At 36.0% G+C, this 18,913-nt stretch overlaps 1 protein-coding gene and 1 pseudogene across 1 annotated transcript in view; both read left to right on the top strand.

The window, feature by feature from the left end:
* Window positions 1-18,913, top strand: part of ANTXR2 (ANTXR cell adhesion molecule 2) — a 133,710-nt gene that overhangs the window by 36,705 nt on the left and 78,092 nt on the right. Inside the window, exons 9-11 of the mRNA XM_010983350.3 lie at window positions 1,190-1,288; window positions 3,115-3,184; window positions 13,963-14,041. Of these exons, the coding sequence (XP_010981652.1) occupies window positions 1,190-1,288; window positions 3,115-3,184; window positions 13,963-14,041 (248 nt within the window). The remainder of the gene's footprint in view (window positions 1-1,189; window positions 1,289-3,114; window positions 3,185-13,962; window positions 14,042-18,913) is intronic.
* On the top strand, window positions 16,129-17,336 carry LOC105092089 (10 kDa heat shock protein, mitochondrial-like; annotated as a pseudogene).

The following is an 18,913-nucleotide window of genomic DNA, read 5'->3' as shown; positions in this document are numbered from 1 at the left end:
GTTCTGCATCTTTTAGACTCTCTAATTAAAGATTATTGAGTTATTTAAGAGGAATAATGGATCTGAATATTCCAGAGCAGGATGGGATTCTTTGCATTTATAATTTTACCTAATCCTCATAACAGCGCTATTTGACAGTTCTATAATCCCTGGTTCACAGATGGGGAAACCGAGGCAGAGACAGGTTCAGTACTTGCTGTTAGTAGGTGTCCTATTAGACTCTTGTCTGTCTGACTCCAGAGGCTCATGTTCCTTTTACTGAATTACATTTTAACTTTAAATGCATGACACTTTATTTTAACTTATAAGAAAAATTCCTTTCATAACACACTGTATGGAGAGTGGCATGGCAGTATTTTCTTTCACAGTTAATTACCGTATATATGCTAGATTATCTTGGGTAGGAAGTCTTTGAGAGGACTGAAAGTTAATCAGTGTTGGAATAGTTGAGATACCTTCTTATAGCAAAGCAGCGAACATTTAGTTGCCATTCAAGACATTTGATCAGTTAACTATTCTTCTAGCAGGTTATCTCACCCTCTAACATTTAGTGACTGCTCCTCTTACGCAGAGTACAAGCTAAATCAGCTTTCTTCAGTGATGACCATAGGTTATTAGTCCAAAATGCACGACTGTTGATGTGTTATAAGGTTGCATGCAACTGAAAATAAAACTGGGATTAGGGGCATGGAGAAGCTGTTAAAGAACTCTGTGTGGAGTGTCAGAGATTAAAGAAAACATAACACATGACTGTTCAAAGAACCAGAGAACCTGAGGCATTAATTTCTTTAAATTCGCATTCCTCAGTACCTGACAGGAGAGAAAAACATAGTTTTCTTTCCTGCGGATATTTTCCTAAGATGGCAAGTTCTTTCCTAAGAATTTGAGCAAGATTCTATTGTGTCTGTCTGGGAATGACTGTTATGCTTCAATTCTAATATCTTGGTCACTATTGGAAAACACTTTGTTTAAAAATAAAATAATGGGTCTCCGTGTGACAGTGAGTGGTAGTGTCACCGCATTTCCCTAGAGGGTCGAAGAAAGTGAGAAGAGCCCATCTTCCTTGTTATTAGTTGGCTGAATAGAAATAAGAAATTCATTTTGTGCATCTTGATCCTTTTAAGTTACGTCTCTTTGTTATTTTTTGTAAAGCAGTGATTAAAATTTTTATTTTCCCTTTTGCTTCTAGAGGAATTTCAAATTGTTTTGACCGGAAGAGGATTCAACTTGGGCAGCCGGAATGGCAGTGTTCTCTGTACTTACACTGTAAATGAAACATACACAAAGAGTAGGTCCTCATGGTCTCAGTGTTGCTTGAATATCTGCACAGCGTATCGGTGACAAGAGTTTTCCTCTTTTCCCCAAATGAAACTGTGCTATATGTATGTTTTTAATCAGTGAGGAGAGAAATGAAGTCCAGTCGTAATACCAAGTAGTAATAATAATTAGTTAATGGTTATTAATAGTGGAAACATTTGCTCATAACTTAGTATTTGCTGGACCCTATCCTGAGTAGCCTTTTTTATACAAATGATGGGCTAGTGGCTGAAAAAGTCAAATAACTTGCCTGCGGGGGCACAACGAATAATGAGCAGAGCTGAGAGATGAGCCCAGTTTTCTTGACTGTCTTCTGTATGGACTACATGCACTGCTTGATTTAATTGCCTCTTTCTCCAGATTTATTTCTTGTCACTTTTGCCTGAAAATCTGACTATCTTGGACTACTCTATTATTTATTGCCTTATTTTATTGTCACTTGTTTTCTTCATCTAATTTTCCGATAATTTGTCAGCCAGTTTCTTGAAGACAAGCTTTTTGCCTTTCAGATACATTATATCTTCAATGCCCACCCAGCACAGTGTTCATTGATAATTATCATATTTAAGAAATTAGGTTTTATTTTTCCCTTGCTTGGCTTTCAGAAAAGCAGATGAGTATAATGTTTTCATCTTCATTCTGAGTAAAAACTCCTCCTCTTTAAATAGATCTTAGTATTCGGAGCATTCTGGATCTCTACTGAGACATTTTCGCCTCATTGACAATTACGTTGTCTTCTAAGGTTTTATACTCTACGGCAGATGCTACGATTCTATGAACTCTGGTGGAGTTATTTTTTGAGAGGTTCATCTACAATTTTATTGTTTATCTAATGGTTCTAAGCCCTCCGGTTAGCACAGCTTTGGCTACATACGCAGTAACTGCTCAATATGTGTTTGTTTAATTGAAGTGTGAGGATCTCAGCATGGTAAATGCCATGATTAATTCCTCTCTTTCCTATCCGATCATCATTTTAGTAAGGCAAGACAGTGATATTTGTAACAAACTCTCTTCCTAGTAGGTTCTACAACTGAAAAGGACAGAATAATTTTAGTGTTCTTATTCAGTAGTCATCTGTATCTAGGCGTTAGCTTTACCTAACTCCTTTGGATTACACATTTAAGTTGATTACACTATAAACATATTTTATACTTAGCTATATAAGGTTAAATTTATTAAAGTAAATCCTCAAACAAATGAATTAAATCATACTGTATTTTATTTTCATCATTCACCTTCTAGGATTATCCATTTGATTATGTAACTTTTCGGAATATTTATAGTCTAGATAATTTTTCTCATAAATTCTTAAAATTACAAGGGCAGTGTAAACATTCAGCTTTATAAAATGTATTTATGTATCATAGACATAATTATTTTAGTAAACTCTTAAAATAAATTTATTATCTTTTGGACATTTGTCTTCTTTACTCCATCATTTTTAAATTGTGCTTTTAAAATATATATCACTTATCCTTAACAATCTAATACATTAGCATAATGAGGAGGAAAGTTGATAATTTTATAGTATCTACAAGCTGCATGTGAACTTACTCTATGTCAAAAAATCATCATTTATAATTTACCAATATTATATATCAATGAGGCATATAATCTCTATTTTTCATTCTCTATTCCTTCTCATCTTTCTTCCGATGAGTATCTTTTTGGTTTTTCATGCTAATATAGCTAATGTTCTACACTTGAACTCTGATTGCTACATGTCTTCATATTATTAATGAAAATGTGTGAGATACATAAAACCCTTTATTAATTCAATGGCATTTTATTTTCCAGGTGTAATGCCGGTAAGTGTGGAACGTAATTCTATGCTTTGTCCTGCACCTGCCCTGCATGAAGTTGGAGAGTAAGTATTTCATTAAAAACATTTAGGAACTTTTTAGCTACAAATTAGGAAATGGTGACAAAATATACATTAGTTGTTTTATTTATCTTTTCTTGATCTGCAGATTAAATATGAAATAGTAAACACTAGGCAAATTACTGTGGTTATGATTTAACTATACATATTCTTAGTAGGTTGAAAATGGTAAAGCCTGTTTTATCTTGTTTCTTAAGTATTGATTAAAAGCCTCTATAAATATTTAAATGGATAGGATTGGGAACTATTGTTATGGCCTTTAAATGAGCCACAGCCATTATTTTGGACTGTAGAGTATTGAATTTAAACACACACACACACACACACACACACACACACACACACACACAAAGTTTCAAAGTGGGATTTTGATGAATTACCATAGTATTTAAGTATAAAGATTAAAAAGCTGAAGGCTTAATAAAGCATACCTTAGTCTAGGAAATATTTGTTCTTTAATTGATGTTCCAGTCCTGTTAATGTCTATATTTTCATGTTCTTTGGTGTGGTAATAAACCGTAATGATAGCTGGTTAAAATAAAGGATGTTTAGTTTGGAAGGGTTTTTATTTTAATCATCTATACACAGATAATTTTACCAGCAACTTAATATTTCCATTTGCAGTTTTTTCCCCTGCCTTCTCTACTATGAAGGAAATAATTGCAAATAGTTCAAATGCTCTCTAGTTCAACAGTAGTGGATGCAATACGTTTAGGATAATGAATAGAATACAGTTTTCAAGAATCACTTTATACTGATCTTGCACCTAGAGCAGAGAAAACTAAAAAATATAAGGCCCTAGTCCAAACTCTGAGTTAGTGTTCAGAGAGTGAAGACTGTGTTTTCCTTTGTGACCTAAGAGAATCATTTTAGTAGTTTGAAGTTGACTTGAGCACTTGACTTTTGTGGATGCTTAAATATTCAAGCTATTGGACATCACTTCTCATCATCCAAGGAAACTGGAGCGGTGTCAGCTTTCTATTTTAAATCCATTAAAAGTCTGGATAATATGACTTATAAAAGCAAGACTACCAGAATCTTTTTTATTTCTATAAGAAAGTATTTATTTTCTGTGTCATGTAGTAATCTCGTCTTATTGATAACATGCTTATGGTTCAATTAGACTGGCCTTGGAGTTCGAGGCAGGTCCATTTTGCATGGAGCCATCTTTACCCTAGGGGCACTCTGGGGCTCAGTGGCTTTCTGAGTTATAATGTCTCATATGATAGCAGTATTAAATCTATTGACTTCAAGTTTGGTCTTACTTTATTGAATCTGTAATTCTGTACTGATGTTCCTGATTGCCCCCCTACCAGTCTGCTTTCAGAGCTGTCTTCTGTATCTGAGCCACTGGCAGCCCCATCCTTCCTGTTGTTCAGGTAACCTTTGAGTTGTTACTGATCTCTTACACACAGCCAGTCAGCAAATCTCAGCTCTGCTTTCAAAGTGTGTTCAGAATGCAGTCCTCCCCACCACCTGCACTGATGGCATCCTAGACCAAACTGCTGCCTTTTCTTGCTTAGTGTATTCACCTCTCAACTGGGCTTTCTGCCTCTGTCCTTGGCAAAAGGGATCCTGTTCAAACAGGTCAGTTTATGTCGCCCCTGGAGGATGAGCTCCTCATTACGTTCAGGGTGAATGCCTCATCACTGCAGTGTTCCTCGGGGTTCCTCAGGATTTGGCCCTCACTGTGTCTCCAGCTTCATCTTCTTTTTGCCCCTTCTGTCATGGTCATGCTGGCCTCTTTGTTGTTCCTTAACCATGTGGGCTTCCGCCCACACCAGCACTTTTTACACTTGCTGTTCTCTGCTTGAAATACTCTTCCCCTCATGTCTCACTCTCTTTTCTCAACTTCTTCAGGTTTTGTTCAGATGTCAACTTCTCAGTAAGCCCTTCCCAGTCACCCTAATCAGACAACCTCCCCCCATCTTGAGTTTAACACTCTCCATTCCCTTTTCAAGGTTTACTTTTTCTTCAAAGCATTTATCTGTTTGTTATTGTGTCTCCTTCTTGTTAGGAATGAATTTTGTTTGTTTCTTGCTGTGTCTCTAGCACCTAATGCCATGCCTGACACACAGCAGATTCACTGAATGTTTGCTACGTGAAAGAATGAATACATTTTTCTCAAACATTTTGATTTACTGTGTATAGAAGGAGCAAACAGTGCGTTTGATGTCTGGGTATATCAGGTAGGAGAAAAGTCCTCGGAATTCTGTTTGGAAGGTCCTACCATTGCAGAGAGCACAAAACTATCTTGGCTTTTTCATAGTAACTACTAGTTCAGGAGGACAGCTTTCTTTTTTCTCCTAAGTGGTTATAGAATGCCTGTCCTGTTCAGCACTGAATTTGTTTTCTCTAGAATTTGCCTTGGGGCACAGTCTTTTTGAAGAGACTACCATGGAGAATTCTGATATTCTTTAGTGACTGGTAGATTGGCTAAATACTCCAGAGATGTGATTTTTAATAGTCATGTAAGATGTAATAAGTATCAGGCATGAAAAATCATCATTTGTTTGGCTTTTGATGTTAATATTTCACCTACAAGCAAACTGAGAATGTTTTGGAAGGAGAGCTGTCTAAAATAATTACTTTGACTTTCCTTTTTTTTTGTTGTTGTGTCAAGTACATAAAACCACTGAGGCAAAATTTACGAGATTTTATTTGTTACTGTACTGGCTATTTGATGATATCGTTATTTGTTCTCCTAAGTATGTTGCAAGTAGTTTGGACCTTTCCTCTGCTTGAATTTTCTTCAGATATTTTTGTGGGTGATGAGCTGTCATATGAGATTGTATTAAAACCAACACAACTGAAACCATTTAGCCTTGTAAGGTGACTGATGCTTAATATGTTTGTCTAATTAGCTTTTGGCTAAGGATTCAAACCCATTAAGTAGCTAGTTAGTCTATGTTTCAAATAAACACATCTGGCCCCACAATGAACGAAGGCTTTTCCTACGCGAGGGTGACAGATGTGGTGATGGTTCCCCTTATTCTCTCACTTAAATAATTCACAACGTGCTGGTGAAGTGACCCCAGACGGCCAGCCTCAAAGCCAGCTGCATCGTCTCAGAGCTGGATCCATGGGCACGTGCCTCATCTCGTTAGCGTGCTCTTTCAGTTCCCTTCTCATCTTTCTGTCACTTCCTGCATTACGTTTTCTTCGAGCATTGTTCGTTTCAACGCCCAGGGCTCACGAATTTTGGTTTGAAAGAGAGTTAACGTGAAGATGTTTACTTGGAGATGGGGCCTAAGAATGTAGCAAAGTAGCTGGAACCTGGGTTTGCATTTGGAAATTGATGTCACAGAGTAAACAAAAGCTAAAGCTCTCTGGGCAGTCTTGTCCAGGTATCTAGCATTGCTGGAATGGGTCTTTGGAGTACCTTCTTTGAGAGACATCTCTATTAAATTTCTCCATTCAGGATAGAATTTCAGACTGAGATAAACAAATTCTTAAAATTCTGTTTTAATACAAACAGAAAGAAGGATGGTAGCACTGAGATTATTCTTTTCTATTTTTTCCACTGGATATAATTTAATTTTAAAATGTCATATGGTTAAATCAATTGTCTTACCTAAAAAACATCTGTAGATTGTTTGGGAGTTAATTTCTGCCAGTGGTTCATTCGCACCAAAACCTCCTAAGTGTGAGTAGGAAGGACTGTGTGAAGTTCTGTGAAGCCCGCCCATCTGAGGGCGCTCACCTCTTGGGCTGATGTGCAGGCGCCATCAGTTCTTGCAAAATAGGCTTGTTCTCTGAGCCTTGTTTAGTGAGACTTCGACAATAGCACAGCTGCTCTGGAATAGTTGAGATCTCAAACCTGTAATTTGGCAAGAAGAACAGAGCAAATTGGGTAAATATACATAAACACATTGTGAAGAAAGAAAAACAGAACAGAATGAACCAGAGCCTTATCCTACAGCTTGTCTGATAGAAATGATTTAAGGAGGCATATGGTATAGTTAAATGTGCTTTCAGAAACATTGGCCAGAATCTTCTGGCAAATATGAAATAAATATCTAAATCAGATGAAACTGATAGTATTAGTTCTCTTAAAAGGCAGCGTGGGAAGACAGTTGACAGAAGCGGTGGGACATCAGCGTATGTGGAACATTTTAAGCATCTGATACCGAAGAATCATTGAGATGGATGTGTGGCAGACTTGGGGTTAAAGCCTGACTTGGTAATAGAGTCTTTGTGTTCTCCTCAACATTGTTACTTTTTCAATATAATTCATTTTGCCTGGAATAACACTGATTAATTCTATTTCCCTTTCTTGGTTGAACAAAACTGCCTTTTTAGCACAACTTCTCACATGAACACTTAAAATATATATACCAGTATGTGTATGTTAGGTGAACTTATTTTATCAGATTTTTTTTTGGAGAATGAGGCATGACTTTATTAGAAAAGTTAAACACACCACACACACACACACACACACACACAAACACAAACAGCGGTGATCAGTTGGTCTTCATCAGATGACTTGGTGGATGAAGCTGCTTATGGCTGCTCTGGTCTTCTCCCCCTTCCCTCCTTGGTCAGGGTCCAACTTGAAGCAGCACCATAGCTGCAGGGCTCCATCTGGGCTCGTGGTAGGACTTCAGACCTTGTCTGAGCTCAGCCACCTTGGCCATGGTTGGGTACTTCCAAATAACCTGCTGGTTCTGGGCAAAGCCATGGCCTGAGACGAGCTTCTTGTAGTGGGGAGACCAGAAGATGGAGTGCACTCAGAAACATCCACAGCACTCACCCCCAGAGAAGACATCCTAGATGCACATGTGTAAACCACTGGGTCTCCTTCCAGCTGCCAGGACATCGGGCTGCTGCGGAGGCCCAGCTACAGCTTGCACAGCCCATTGATGCTGGGTGAATGCCTGCGGGCAAATCCAGCCATCCACTCTAGGCCACACGCTGACCAAATGTCCTCCATCTGCATATCTATGTAGTCCCCAGTTCCATTATCTTAGTAGCAGGTGATGCAACACAACTTTATTCTTTCTTCTGTTTCTATGAGGAATGAGACTTCATTTACTTTTTTCATCATGGATACCAGGACTTTATGTCTTTATTTTTAATAAAAATATTAGAATCTTGGTGAGATGGGTTAAGGCTCAGGGCCCTCTCAGTTTTTACATTTCTCTACACGCCCTCCCCCAATGGTGGAACGCTTATTTCTTTGTTCCCATGGTGTGTTGCTTTCTGATTACACCTATAAATGTGGTAAGTTCCCCTAATCTGCATTACAGCTCCATCCTAAATATTATAGTCAGTTCTGGAAATTGTCTTTTAAAGAGGAACAACAATTAATTCCAGCACAACTAGGGATGGCCGACAAGATGTTGCCAAGTATGGAAATACTAAGGGGGATGCAGTTAAACTACTGAAAAAGATATGAATCAGGTGTGACACCTCAGCTCTCTTCAAATGTCGGGTCTGTCACGTGACAGAGAGGCTTCCTCTTTATTGCCCCAAGAACAAGAGGAGGAAAGAGTAGAAGATATAGGGAGGCACATTTCAGCCCAATGTAAGGAAGACTTTTGTAATAATTAGCATCATTTAGTGAGTGTTTCGGTAACTATAAAACTGTTCAAAGAGGGGCAGCTGCATGACGATATAAAAGATATTTCTTATATATCTACTTCTAAATTTTATATTATCAAAGTTTTTACTATTACTAAGACATTTGACAGTTTTGGATGAAAGGCGCTAAAAATTGAGTGATAATTTCCAAGTATCATTTTAGTATTTTTAAGAAATATGCAAAGCAGTTAAAATGGGATTATTTTCAGTGTAATACTGAAAAAATTTATGATGCAACTTTAAGTGTGATGTCCAGTACATTTCTGATACAGCTTTATTTTCCTTCTGAAATCTTGCAATCTTCTTGACTGCAGTGTTTGCTTTAGTTATAAATGTACATTGAAATATCTCAAAAAGAAATTGTTTTATTCAATTATTTTATTCTTTAACCACTTTGAAGAAAATGTCCTAAGACAAAGCATTCACTTACATATACTCATAACTAGAAGTGGATTCTTTAAACTAGTCACAAATATGAAACCTTGTTTTCAACTCATAACATTATGCATTAAGCTAACTTTTGAAAAGGTCTGCAGAGCATTAAACAGTAGCCCTTAATTTCAAAATATCTTAAGTCACCATAATTTTAATAACTTTTTGAGTAGTTGCCAGTTTAATTTTCAGTCTGTTAAAATTGGAGGTAAATTATTTATTACTTCCAGCAAATGTCTTTCACAATTTTATTTAATTTTTTCATCTTTTTTAATGGATCATAAAATTGCAGTCTTTTATTGGATATGCATAAATATAGCAGCAAATGAATACTTTGCAAATAGGTTACTGTGGATTGAAATGTCCACTGTATTTCATCGAATATGAGATTTCTCAGATCTGAGTAGCCCTAACATATGGCACTGAGCTATTCTCCTGTTTTGGAATTTTCATACATCTTTACAAATTAAATAAAAGCACTGTGACCATTGGGACATTGAATTTATTTACTTAATTGTATATCACAATACTATTTAATAATTTCTTATGTGTCATGAAATTAGTACACTTGAATTTAGTTTTATTATTATTTATTATTTATTGGTATTGAGTACCAATTGACATTAAAATGCACTTCAAGCAGTCTTTTTGTTATGTTGTTTAGATTTCTTCTATCCTTCCACTTAAAAAAATACTCTGAGGATGGAGCAGAGTATATGGACATATTTGTAAACAATTCTAAACAATGTAGAACCAGTTTATAGAAAAGGAAGTAGACAGAGTTTTCAGTTCTAAGCCTTTCGATTACATTGTAATACTTTGTTTTATTTTTATTGCAGCCTTATCACCAAGTACAGCCTAGCTATATTGTAGGCAATTTATAAATATTGGTTTAATTAGTAGTAGAATGACTGAGTGACTGATTGAACTTCCTGATAAACATTCATAAACCAATTTGGCATGCAGTTTTAGGTGTAAAGTTCAAGCACACAGCTCAACATAGTGGAAACGTGGGATTTAATCAAGATAATGCTTTGTAACAAGAAGGAAGTAGTATTGAAAAATTTCTTTACAGGAACCTGCATGGCATTATGTACTAGGAATTTTTGAACAATTTAGCTCTTTATATTGTTATATAACAGTAAGTAGAATGGAAATTCTTTAAATTGAACAAAACATTGTTAAGGAAATTATTTTGTTGTTGCTATACATTCTTCTATATTATCTGTGTTGTTTTTGAACTTGGATCTAAAATATTTATATAAAAGTATCTTGATATTCTCAATAATCTGTTAAAGAATAGTCAAGTGTTACAGTAATTTATAGAGTACCTGCTGTGTTCCTGGTGATTTGTTGGACATTTTATGTACATTATTTTATCAAGCTCTCTTCCCCAAAACAACTCTGAAATGGGCACACTTAACCCCATTTTACAGTTGAAGAACACAAGGCTGAGAATGTAATGACTAGGGTGCATACCTAGAACTCCTGATTCTCCAACACGTGGGCTGAATCTGTCCCCTTTCTCAGTTTTATTTGGTTCTTGGGACAATTGAAGATGAACTTTGTACTCACCTCCCACTTATGTATAGGATTTATTAAAAACAACATGGCTTTAATACATTTTTTGCCCATAATAAAGTTTTTGTAACTGAGAGTATGGATTCTATTGTCATAAATGTACTAACTAGCAGTAGAAGTTATACAGCAACCAGGGTGAGAAACCCATAGATGATAATGGAAGTGACATAAAATATGACAAAACATGAAATACATATATCACAGTTTTGGAGAAAAGAAAGGTCAAATTATTGAGTCTGGATTAGAGGGGAAGATGGTTTTATGAATCTGTGTCCAGCAAGGGGGTAGCATAGCTTTGGACAATGGTGTCGGGTCATAATAGTGCCAGTATCATACCTGTAATCTCAAAAATGTTCTTCTAAACAGATGATAAAATTTAAAAGTGGAAATAACTTTTAGAGTGTTTTTTTCATGATTGTAACACTTCTGAAAAATTTTCCCAGCAAATATATATGCATATAAAAATATACATTTATGTATATTCACAAATAAATACCTTATCTTAGCATATAGCAGATGCCATTGTAGTTAACCATGAGAAATACGTGAATATAGTAAAAAGTTGGAGGAGTGACCCTAAGCTCTTGTCAGTGAGAGAAATTTAGATATAAGACTCTAGTGGTTATCGAGGATTAAGGTGGCATGCAGTAGAGGTGAAAGCACTTTGTCTGCAGAGTCAGAGAAGTCCAACATTTGGGTGAGTTACCTTTTTAAGCTTCGGGTCCCTTATCTGGAAAATGGAGATAATGCTACAGCCTCCCTCAGTGTGTTGTTAAATAAGATGAGCTCTGTGTCTGTCTCGCAGTAAGGAATCCATAAAAGCCGTCATTATCAGTACTGTTGCTGACGGTCATGTTTTGACTGGGCTGCTACTGCCCTCAGGAAGATGAAGATTATACTGTTGAAATTGAAGTCCATGTGTCAAAAGAATCTTCAGGTGGCTTTTCATGGCTATGGAGACTTAACTCAGTTTTATTTGACACCAGCCACAGTATATACTAGACTGAGATTTTAGGAATAACGTCTGATTGTTTTGGTTGCCTACAAGACCTCATCAGCATGCTACAGGAGGCTACAGAAAAGAGTGAGCTTTGTTGTAAAATATACCTTGTGTTCTTATTCCATTTGGATAAGCATTCAACATTTTGAATGTTTCCTTCATTGATTAGACAACTGGTTCACTTCTGGTGAGTTCTACGGGCCAGATGATAAACAACTTCTGTCAGTGTCTACTGATCCCTTAAAAGTTGAGTCAGTAAGATTATCTGCTCAGTCATACATTATTATGAACCAAATGATCTTCCCCCAAACTAAAACCATGCCTTCCATGCCGTGTGCTCTCTGGTACATGCTTTGAAGTAGAGAAATTAGTGGCTAGGAAAGATTATTTTTGGATTCAACTATGCTTAGTCTTCAAAAAACCAAACTAAAACAAAACAAAACAAGGCACTCAGTTCTGCAGAATAAGCAACCAGGTTTAAGTTTTCTTTCTTAAATAAGCAACTTGGCATTCTGTGTTGAAATAGTTCAAAAGTTCAGTTAAGTTGGTATAAACACCCCAAGTTTTCTCTCTTTTCTGGATTTAGCTAAACTTTTTTTTTAAACAAAATGTTTTGAAGTGAATATTTCAAAAGAAATATTTTTAATGAGGGTAATTCTAAATTTTGAAGAAGAGTTTGGCTATGTTTGCTAATTGTATCTTTCCTGGTGGCTCTAGCCCTGTAAGAATCCAAACTAAATATCACATTAAGGAAAAAAAAAACACATTAAGGACTTTATTTCTTCAAGCCTCTCAAGTATGATGGAAAGAATTCAAAATTTACTAGAATCCTAGCTTTGCCACTTTGGGCAAAGAAATGAACATTTCTGGGTCCTAGGTACTTCAGCTGTAAAACTGTGAAACTACTTACTTTAAGGGTTCTTGTAAGGATTAAATGAGATAATATCCATGAAATGTCTGGGATAGTGTCTGACATGTGGCAGGGACTAAATAATAATCCTCATCTCCTCACTCTGGCGTCATTATTGAAAATCTTACCAGTTTCAGATTGTTTCTTTTTTATCTTAACTCTCCATAACTAATAATATTTGGCACTCAATCCAAGGCACAGAGAAGAAATTTTCTAAAGAAAATAAAATTACAATTTAGAGTAATTAAAGCAAAGCTTCTGCTATTAATTCTTGGAATTTATAATATTTTATGAGAATTGGAGCATAGTGTTGTACAGAAGCTAGATTAACAATGTTGCCTGCTACTTCCACTTTAATTAATAGCTTTGATTTGCTTATACACTGATTATTCTTTGGCAATATACTTTGTAAACTCTTTTGGAAAAGAGTTGTTTCCTTAATGCTTTAAAATCTCCTTGTCATTTTTTTCTGTTTGATACCTTCTTAGAGCTATTTAAAAAAAATTACCAACTGATCCCAAATAATGAATTACTAGAATCTGAATTAATAAAAATTTCACTATTTTTAATTGTATAATTATTTGAAATAAAAGTGAGAGCTATGTTTTAATTATGGTATTTCTTAGCCATAGACAAAAGTTATCCTCTCTTTTTTTCTACCTTTGTCAGGATATTTTAATTATCCTGGGACCATTTACAACAAATGCCTACTAATACATAAATCGTGTACTTTTTTTAAATTTCCTTCAGTTTATCTTTGTCTTTCATGGTCATTTTCTCTATATTTTACCTTTGAATGATTTATTATTTCCAATTTTATATTCTTAAAGAATGATCTTGTGATAATGGTAATATCTAAAGACAGGGAACATAAACTAAATGGGATAGAAGGATATTTTCCCCCTTTTTTAGGTTTTTGTGAACCTGAAATCTCAGTAATTTTCTGGATTAAGGAATTTTTTAAATTAATTTTTTTTTCTAAATTTAAAAAATTTAAATTAAATAACAGGAAGTACCGGGATTTCTTAATGTTTCTATTTATGTTAATGCTTGTTTTAGGAACAATTAGATCACCTGAGGAATTTGCTTCTGGCTACTGAGTAAGGACTGCAACTAAGAAAGAACAAAGTTAGGATTTGACTCTTTCAGTAAATTTTTCTGGCTAGTTTGAAATTATTTAAGTAAATAAAATTCTCCCACAATATTCTAGTTTTTTAATTTAGTTTTGATTATTACTTCTTTATTTTCTTTCAGAACTCTTGATGTTTCAGTGAGCTTTAATGGAGGAAAATCTGTCATCTCCAGCTCATTAATAGTCACAGCCACAGAATGTGTAAGTAACAGTCTGCATAAAGTTACCTTTTAAAAATAGTTCTATCCAGAAATAATTTATGGATCTTCAATGTTGCTGCAGACTATAGTAAAGAAGGTACAGACAGTAACGCTGGAGACCATTACAAGAAAGAATTTGTATAGAATTTATTTTAGGTTGTTTTGTTTTTCCCTTTCGCCTCCTTCAAAAGGAATTTATGAGAGTATACATTTTATTTTGATATTTATAAATCTGAAAAGTCATATTTAAAACCAAAATACAGTAGAAGAATAATTTCCAAATGAAGCATTTTTTTTCTTGAAACATTACATATGTACCTGGAATAATGCCTTTTTGTTAATGAAATCTGCATTATAGTATCTAAGGCATTTATTATATTTTGAAATTATTAGTGCATTTTAATGAGTGAGCTTATTGCTCTGTCCATTTTACTGTTGGTGCTTTCTCACATGAATAAGGAATTCCATTTTTATTGCTTGGCAGTATCTTAGTTTGAAACTACATTGAACTATAATTTAGTTGAGATGATTGATGTTTGTTGCCTAAGATGCAATATTTTGAAATGTAAACTCCATTGATAAAACAGTGTTTTCCTTGTAGGATTTTTTTTTTTTTTTTTTTTTTTTTGGTTTATGGAAAGTCTTGCTGTTATATTGTTGAACATGAAAACACGAAGCACTAAAAGGAACTGATCACAAGGCTGTTGTTCTTATGAGTGCATTTTCTTTGTAAAAATATATATAATCAAAGCAAAGAAAAAAAAAAAATCCCTGCCCTTTAAAAGACCAAAATCCCAAACCTAAACATTTTCTTACATCTCATCATTTCATATTTTGATCTTTTAATCCTAGAGACATGCTTCCTCCAGAAAACAAAACCGAACAACTCGATATTATTTGTAGAAGGGTAGCTTTGTTTCTGGTTGTGAGAAAACATTGCAGGGAAGACAAGCATCCATATGCACTCTTGGGTCTCTGCTGAATTCCCTGGATAACTCTTGACACCTGTTTTTATTTTTAAAATAGCTAGTTTTCTTTTCTTTTTATCTTCAATTCTTGTTGCAATTTGTAGGTTTTTTGGCGGTCGCAGTTTATAGGTTTTCTGGTCCCTCAGGATGTGGTTGTGATTACAAACATTTGTGGTATGTGGTTTCTCTGTGTTTAGCTCACTGGAATGACTTTCTTTCTCCATCCTCCTTCCTTTTCTGTACATCCAGCCACCTTTATGCAACCCTCTCCCATGCAAACAGGAAAACAAGTCTTTGTCTGGATCCTTATAACCATGCACTGTCTCAGTGTGCAGGATGCTGAAATTAAATGACACATCTGGAATTTACAGGTTGTGTACTTTAAGGAAGTCTTTCAAGGTCTTGCTAGTTCTCAGGGGAGCGTAATGTGACTGAGGTGGTTTAAGAGTAAGGTGATTTCAGGAAAAGGGACATTAGTTGTGTCAGAGATGCAGAGAGAGTGAGGGGACAACTTGTCATGTTCAATAAGGGATCAAAATAATTTTCATTGAGGAGAGATTTGAGCAAAGGCTTGAGGAAGGTGAGAGAGTGAGCCTTGAAGACCATGCAAGGGAAGGGTGTTTATGCAGTGGGAGCAGCTGGGCCAAAGCCGAAGCTGGGACTATATCTGCTAGCTTAAAGAAGAGCAAAGCAGTCAGTGTGTGGGTTGAAGGAGTTTTGAGACGAGCAGGAGAGGGTGGAGGGAGAGGAGAGATCACGTAGGGTTTTGTAAGTCATTGTAAGGACTTGAGTTTTTCTTCTGAGTGAAACAGGGAGCCACTGGAAGGTGACACAGCACCACATTGTTTTAAAAGGATCACTCTGGCTGCTGTGCAAAAATAGACTTTGCAGGCAGGGGCCGAAGTGGAAACATCAAGACCAATTCTGGGGCTATTTCAATAACCCAGGAGAGGAGAAGGGGCTCCACTAGGGAGATAGCAGTGGAGGTGGTAAGAAGTGATGGTTGGAGTAGAATGTGTTTCAAAGGTGGAATCTATGAGATACCTGGACAGATTAGATGTGGGTGTGAGAGAAAGACAATAGAATAGCTCTAAGCTTTTTCACCTGGGCAGCTAGAAAGATGAGTTGTCATCAGGTAGAACAGTCTTTGGAAGAAGATAAGGAGGTCTGTTTTGGAAATGTTGAGTGAAAGGTGCCCTTATCATCTCAGTGGAAATGTCAGAAAGGCTACTGAATACAGTCTGGAGTTCAAAAAAGAGATCTGGATTGGAGGTACACATTTGGGAGTTGTGTGGAATGAAAGAGTCAACCAAATTCTTTTTTTTTTTTTTAATGGAAAAAAGAGCTTTTAGGGAGGTAGAGCAAGAAGGGAAAGAAAACCAGAGAAAGGTTTTGTATTTATGGAGGAACTGAGATGAACTGAGTCTTGAAAGACAGCACAGGTCTTAGGCAAGGAGAAAAGGTGGGAAAGCATTATACAGGTAGATAGCAAACAGAAACTGAAAGGAGGAAGAACAAAATAGGGGTACGGGATTAACAGACACAAACTACTATATACAAAATAGATAAGCAACAAGGATTTACTGTATAGTACAGGGAACTATACCAGTTAGTTTGTAATAACCTATAAAAGAATATAATCTGCAAAAATACTGAATCACTATGCTGTACATCTGAAGCTAACACAATATTGTAACGCAACTATGCTTTAATAAAAATAAATTAATTAACAAAAATAAATCGAGAGAGGAGATATATTTGGCTGGAGTAAAAATAGTGGAAGCCTTGGAAATGGAAAATTTAGACCAGATTATCAGTAGCCTAAAAAAAAAGTCCAGAGTTCATCCTATAGATCTGTGGTTCTCTAAACTTCAGCAGACAGAGATGTCAGCGTTGAAGTGAAAGAAGGAAAGAAAATCTCCCACGTTCACGTGTCCCAAGGGCCAGACTACGGCTCTCTCCTTGAGCTGTGGTTATCAGAGTGGGATACGAACTTCAGCAACTAGAGTCACCACACGACAGGCATTTAGAAAGTTTCTTCCCCTCTTTGATCTAGAACTAGTTGAAAGGAGGGCAGCCGAAATTGTAACCAAAGGAGGCATGATGCCTCCAGAAAAAATGCCAGGAAAAAGTATTGCAAGCAACAATATTGGCTATTGGATCCGGCTCTAAAGGCAGGGGTGGAGAGATCCAACCAGTTCATGTGAAAGTTAAATGTGAATTTCTTCTCTCAGAATACAGAGGCACCAAAGTTGTTCTGGAAAGCAGGGGTTTATTTTTTTATTTAGAGATGGTGACATTCTTGGAAAATCTGTAAGACTGAAATAAGTTGCTATTAAAATGGCATCAAGTGAGACTGCACGTTACACTAAAGTTCTGAAATCTTTCATCAGGTAAATAACTTCCATGTCTGTCTTTTGTAGTAAACTAATAATCTCCAAACTAATAAAAAGGTAAGAAAATGGATTGCATTTTTCACAATCCTAGACTTACTCAATTTGAAAGAACTCTTTTATTCTGAAATTGTTCTTTCTGCATTTTAATTTAAAATATCCTTTAATTGAGGAAAAGATAACCAATGATTTGTCTGGTCCTTCTTTCCTTTCCTCTTTCCTTCCTTCCTTCCTTTTTCCTTCTCTCCTTTCCTCCTTTATTCTTGGAGTGGGAGGAATACCTAGTGATAGAGAAAAATTCCACTGGACAAAGTTAAAAAGGTAAGGAAGACCTTATCCAAGACTATTACAATAGAGAAGAGAGATGAACTCAACTCTGCTGAGATAAAGGGCTAGAGAGCTGTTTTTTTCCTTCTAATTTCATTGAGATGTAATTGACATACAGTGCTGTGTAAGTTTAAGGTGTACAGCATAATGATTCGACTTACATGACATGATTATCACGACACATTTAGTGAGAGCTGGAGAGTTTAAGAGCTGGAGTGGAGGGAATTGCAGGCCACCTGTCTCTGCTAACTGACCTTACCTGAAGGGAAAGTCATCTTTTTCCTATTCTCCTGATAGGAGGTAGTGTTAAAACTTGGAGCAAGGCACTCATTAAAGTGAGGCTCCTACCCTCTCATGGAGACTGGGAGTTGGGGGCACCACCTTCTTTGATGATGGCTCTCAGATCAAGAAAGACATTCCCCCTGGGATCTGTAAAACTGGAAAAAGACTTTAAAGGAGATTTATACACATTTCAAAGAGGCAGAAAAAGATTTTGCAATTATAAAGTTTTCTAAGTTTTTTTCTCTAGAAAAAGGGAGGTCGAGGACCTATTGTCCAGAAGAAATTTGTTTAAAGTTTAATCAGGCTCAGGGAAAATGTAAGTCCTTCTTGGACTGTAGAATAAATGAAGTGAATAAGAGAAGGAACAGCACAAGACGTGGGAAAACGAGGATACTTACACATATGAAGAGGCCAACATGAAAGGAGCAGCATCAGATGCTTCAGGGAGGGGAAGGAGGAGCGGTCAAAGGGGTCACGGTGACCTTGCTGCTTCAGCCTAGGTTGATGATTTGCAGTCTTCTGTGTGAATTTTATTATTTCACTAATTATTATAGGGTAATAAATAATATAATATAATAGTATAATATTATATAATAATATAATAATAATATCAATAATAATCACGGGATAATTTTTTTTTCATATTAGATTTGACCATTGTTTTGATTCAAACTCAAATACCTCTGGTGTGTGGCAGTAATATTACCATTTCATAGATATGGGACGTGAAGCTGGAGCTGATGAGAATGTGCCTGCAGATGTGTGCATTAAATCCCTATTCAGAATAGAAGAGGACAATGGGTAACATTATGATAAATACCAGGCATTGTATTTACATGCTACGCAGCCTTTAGGCATATTAGAATGACATAAATAGGTGAGATGCAGTTGGTAATCTTACTC

Source organism: Camelus dromedarius, chromosome 1 (assembly GCF_036321535.1).
Source record: "Camelus dromedarius isolate mCamDro1 chromosome 1, mCamDro1.pat, whole genome shotgun sequence".
In the NCBI taxonomy this organism is placed as follows: domain Eukaryota; kingdom Metazoa; phylum Chordata; class Mammalia; order Artiodactyla; family Camelidae; genus Camelus; species Camelus dromedarius.
This window is presented reverse-complemented; position numbering and strand designations above follow the sequence as displayed.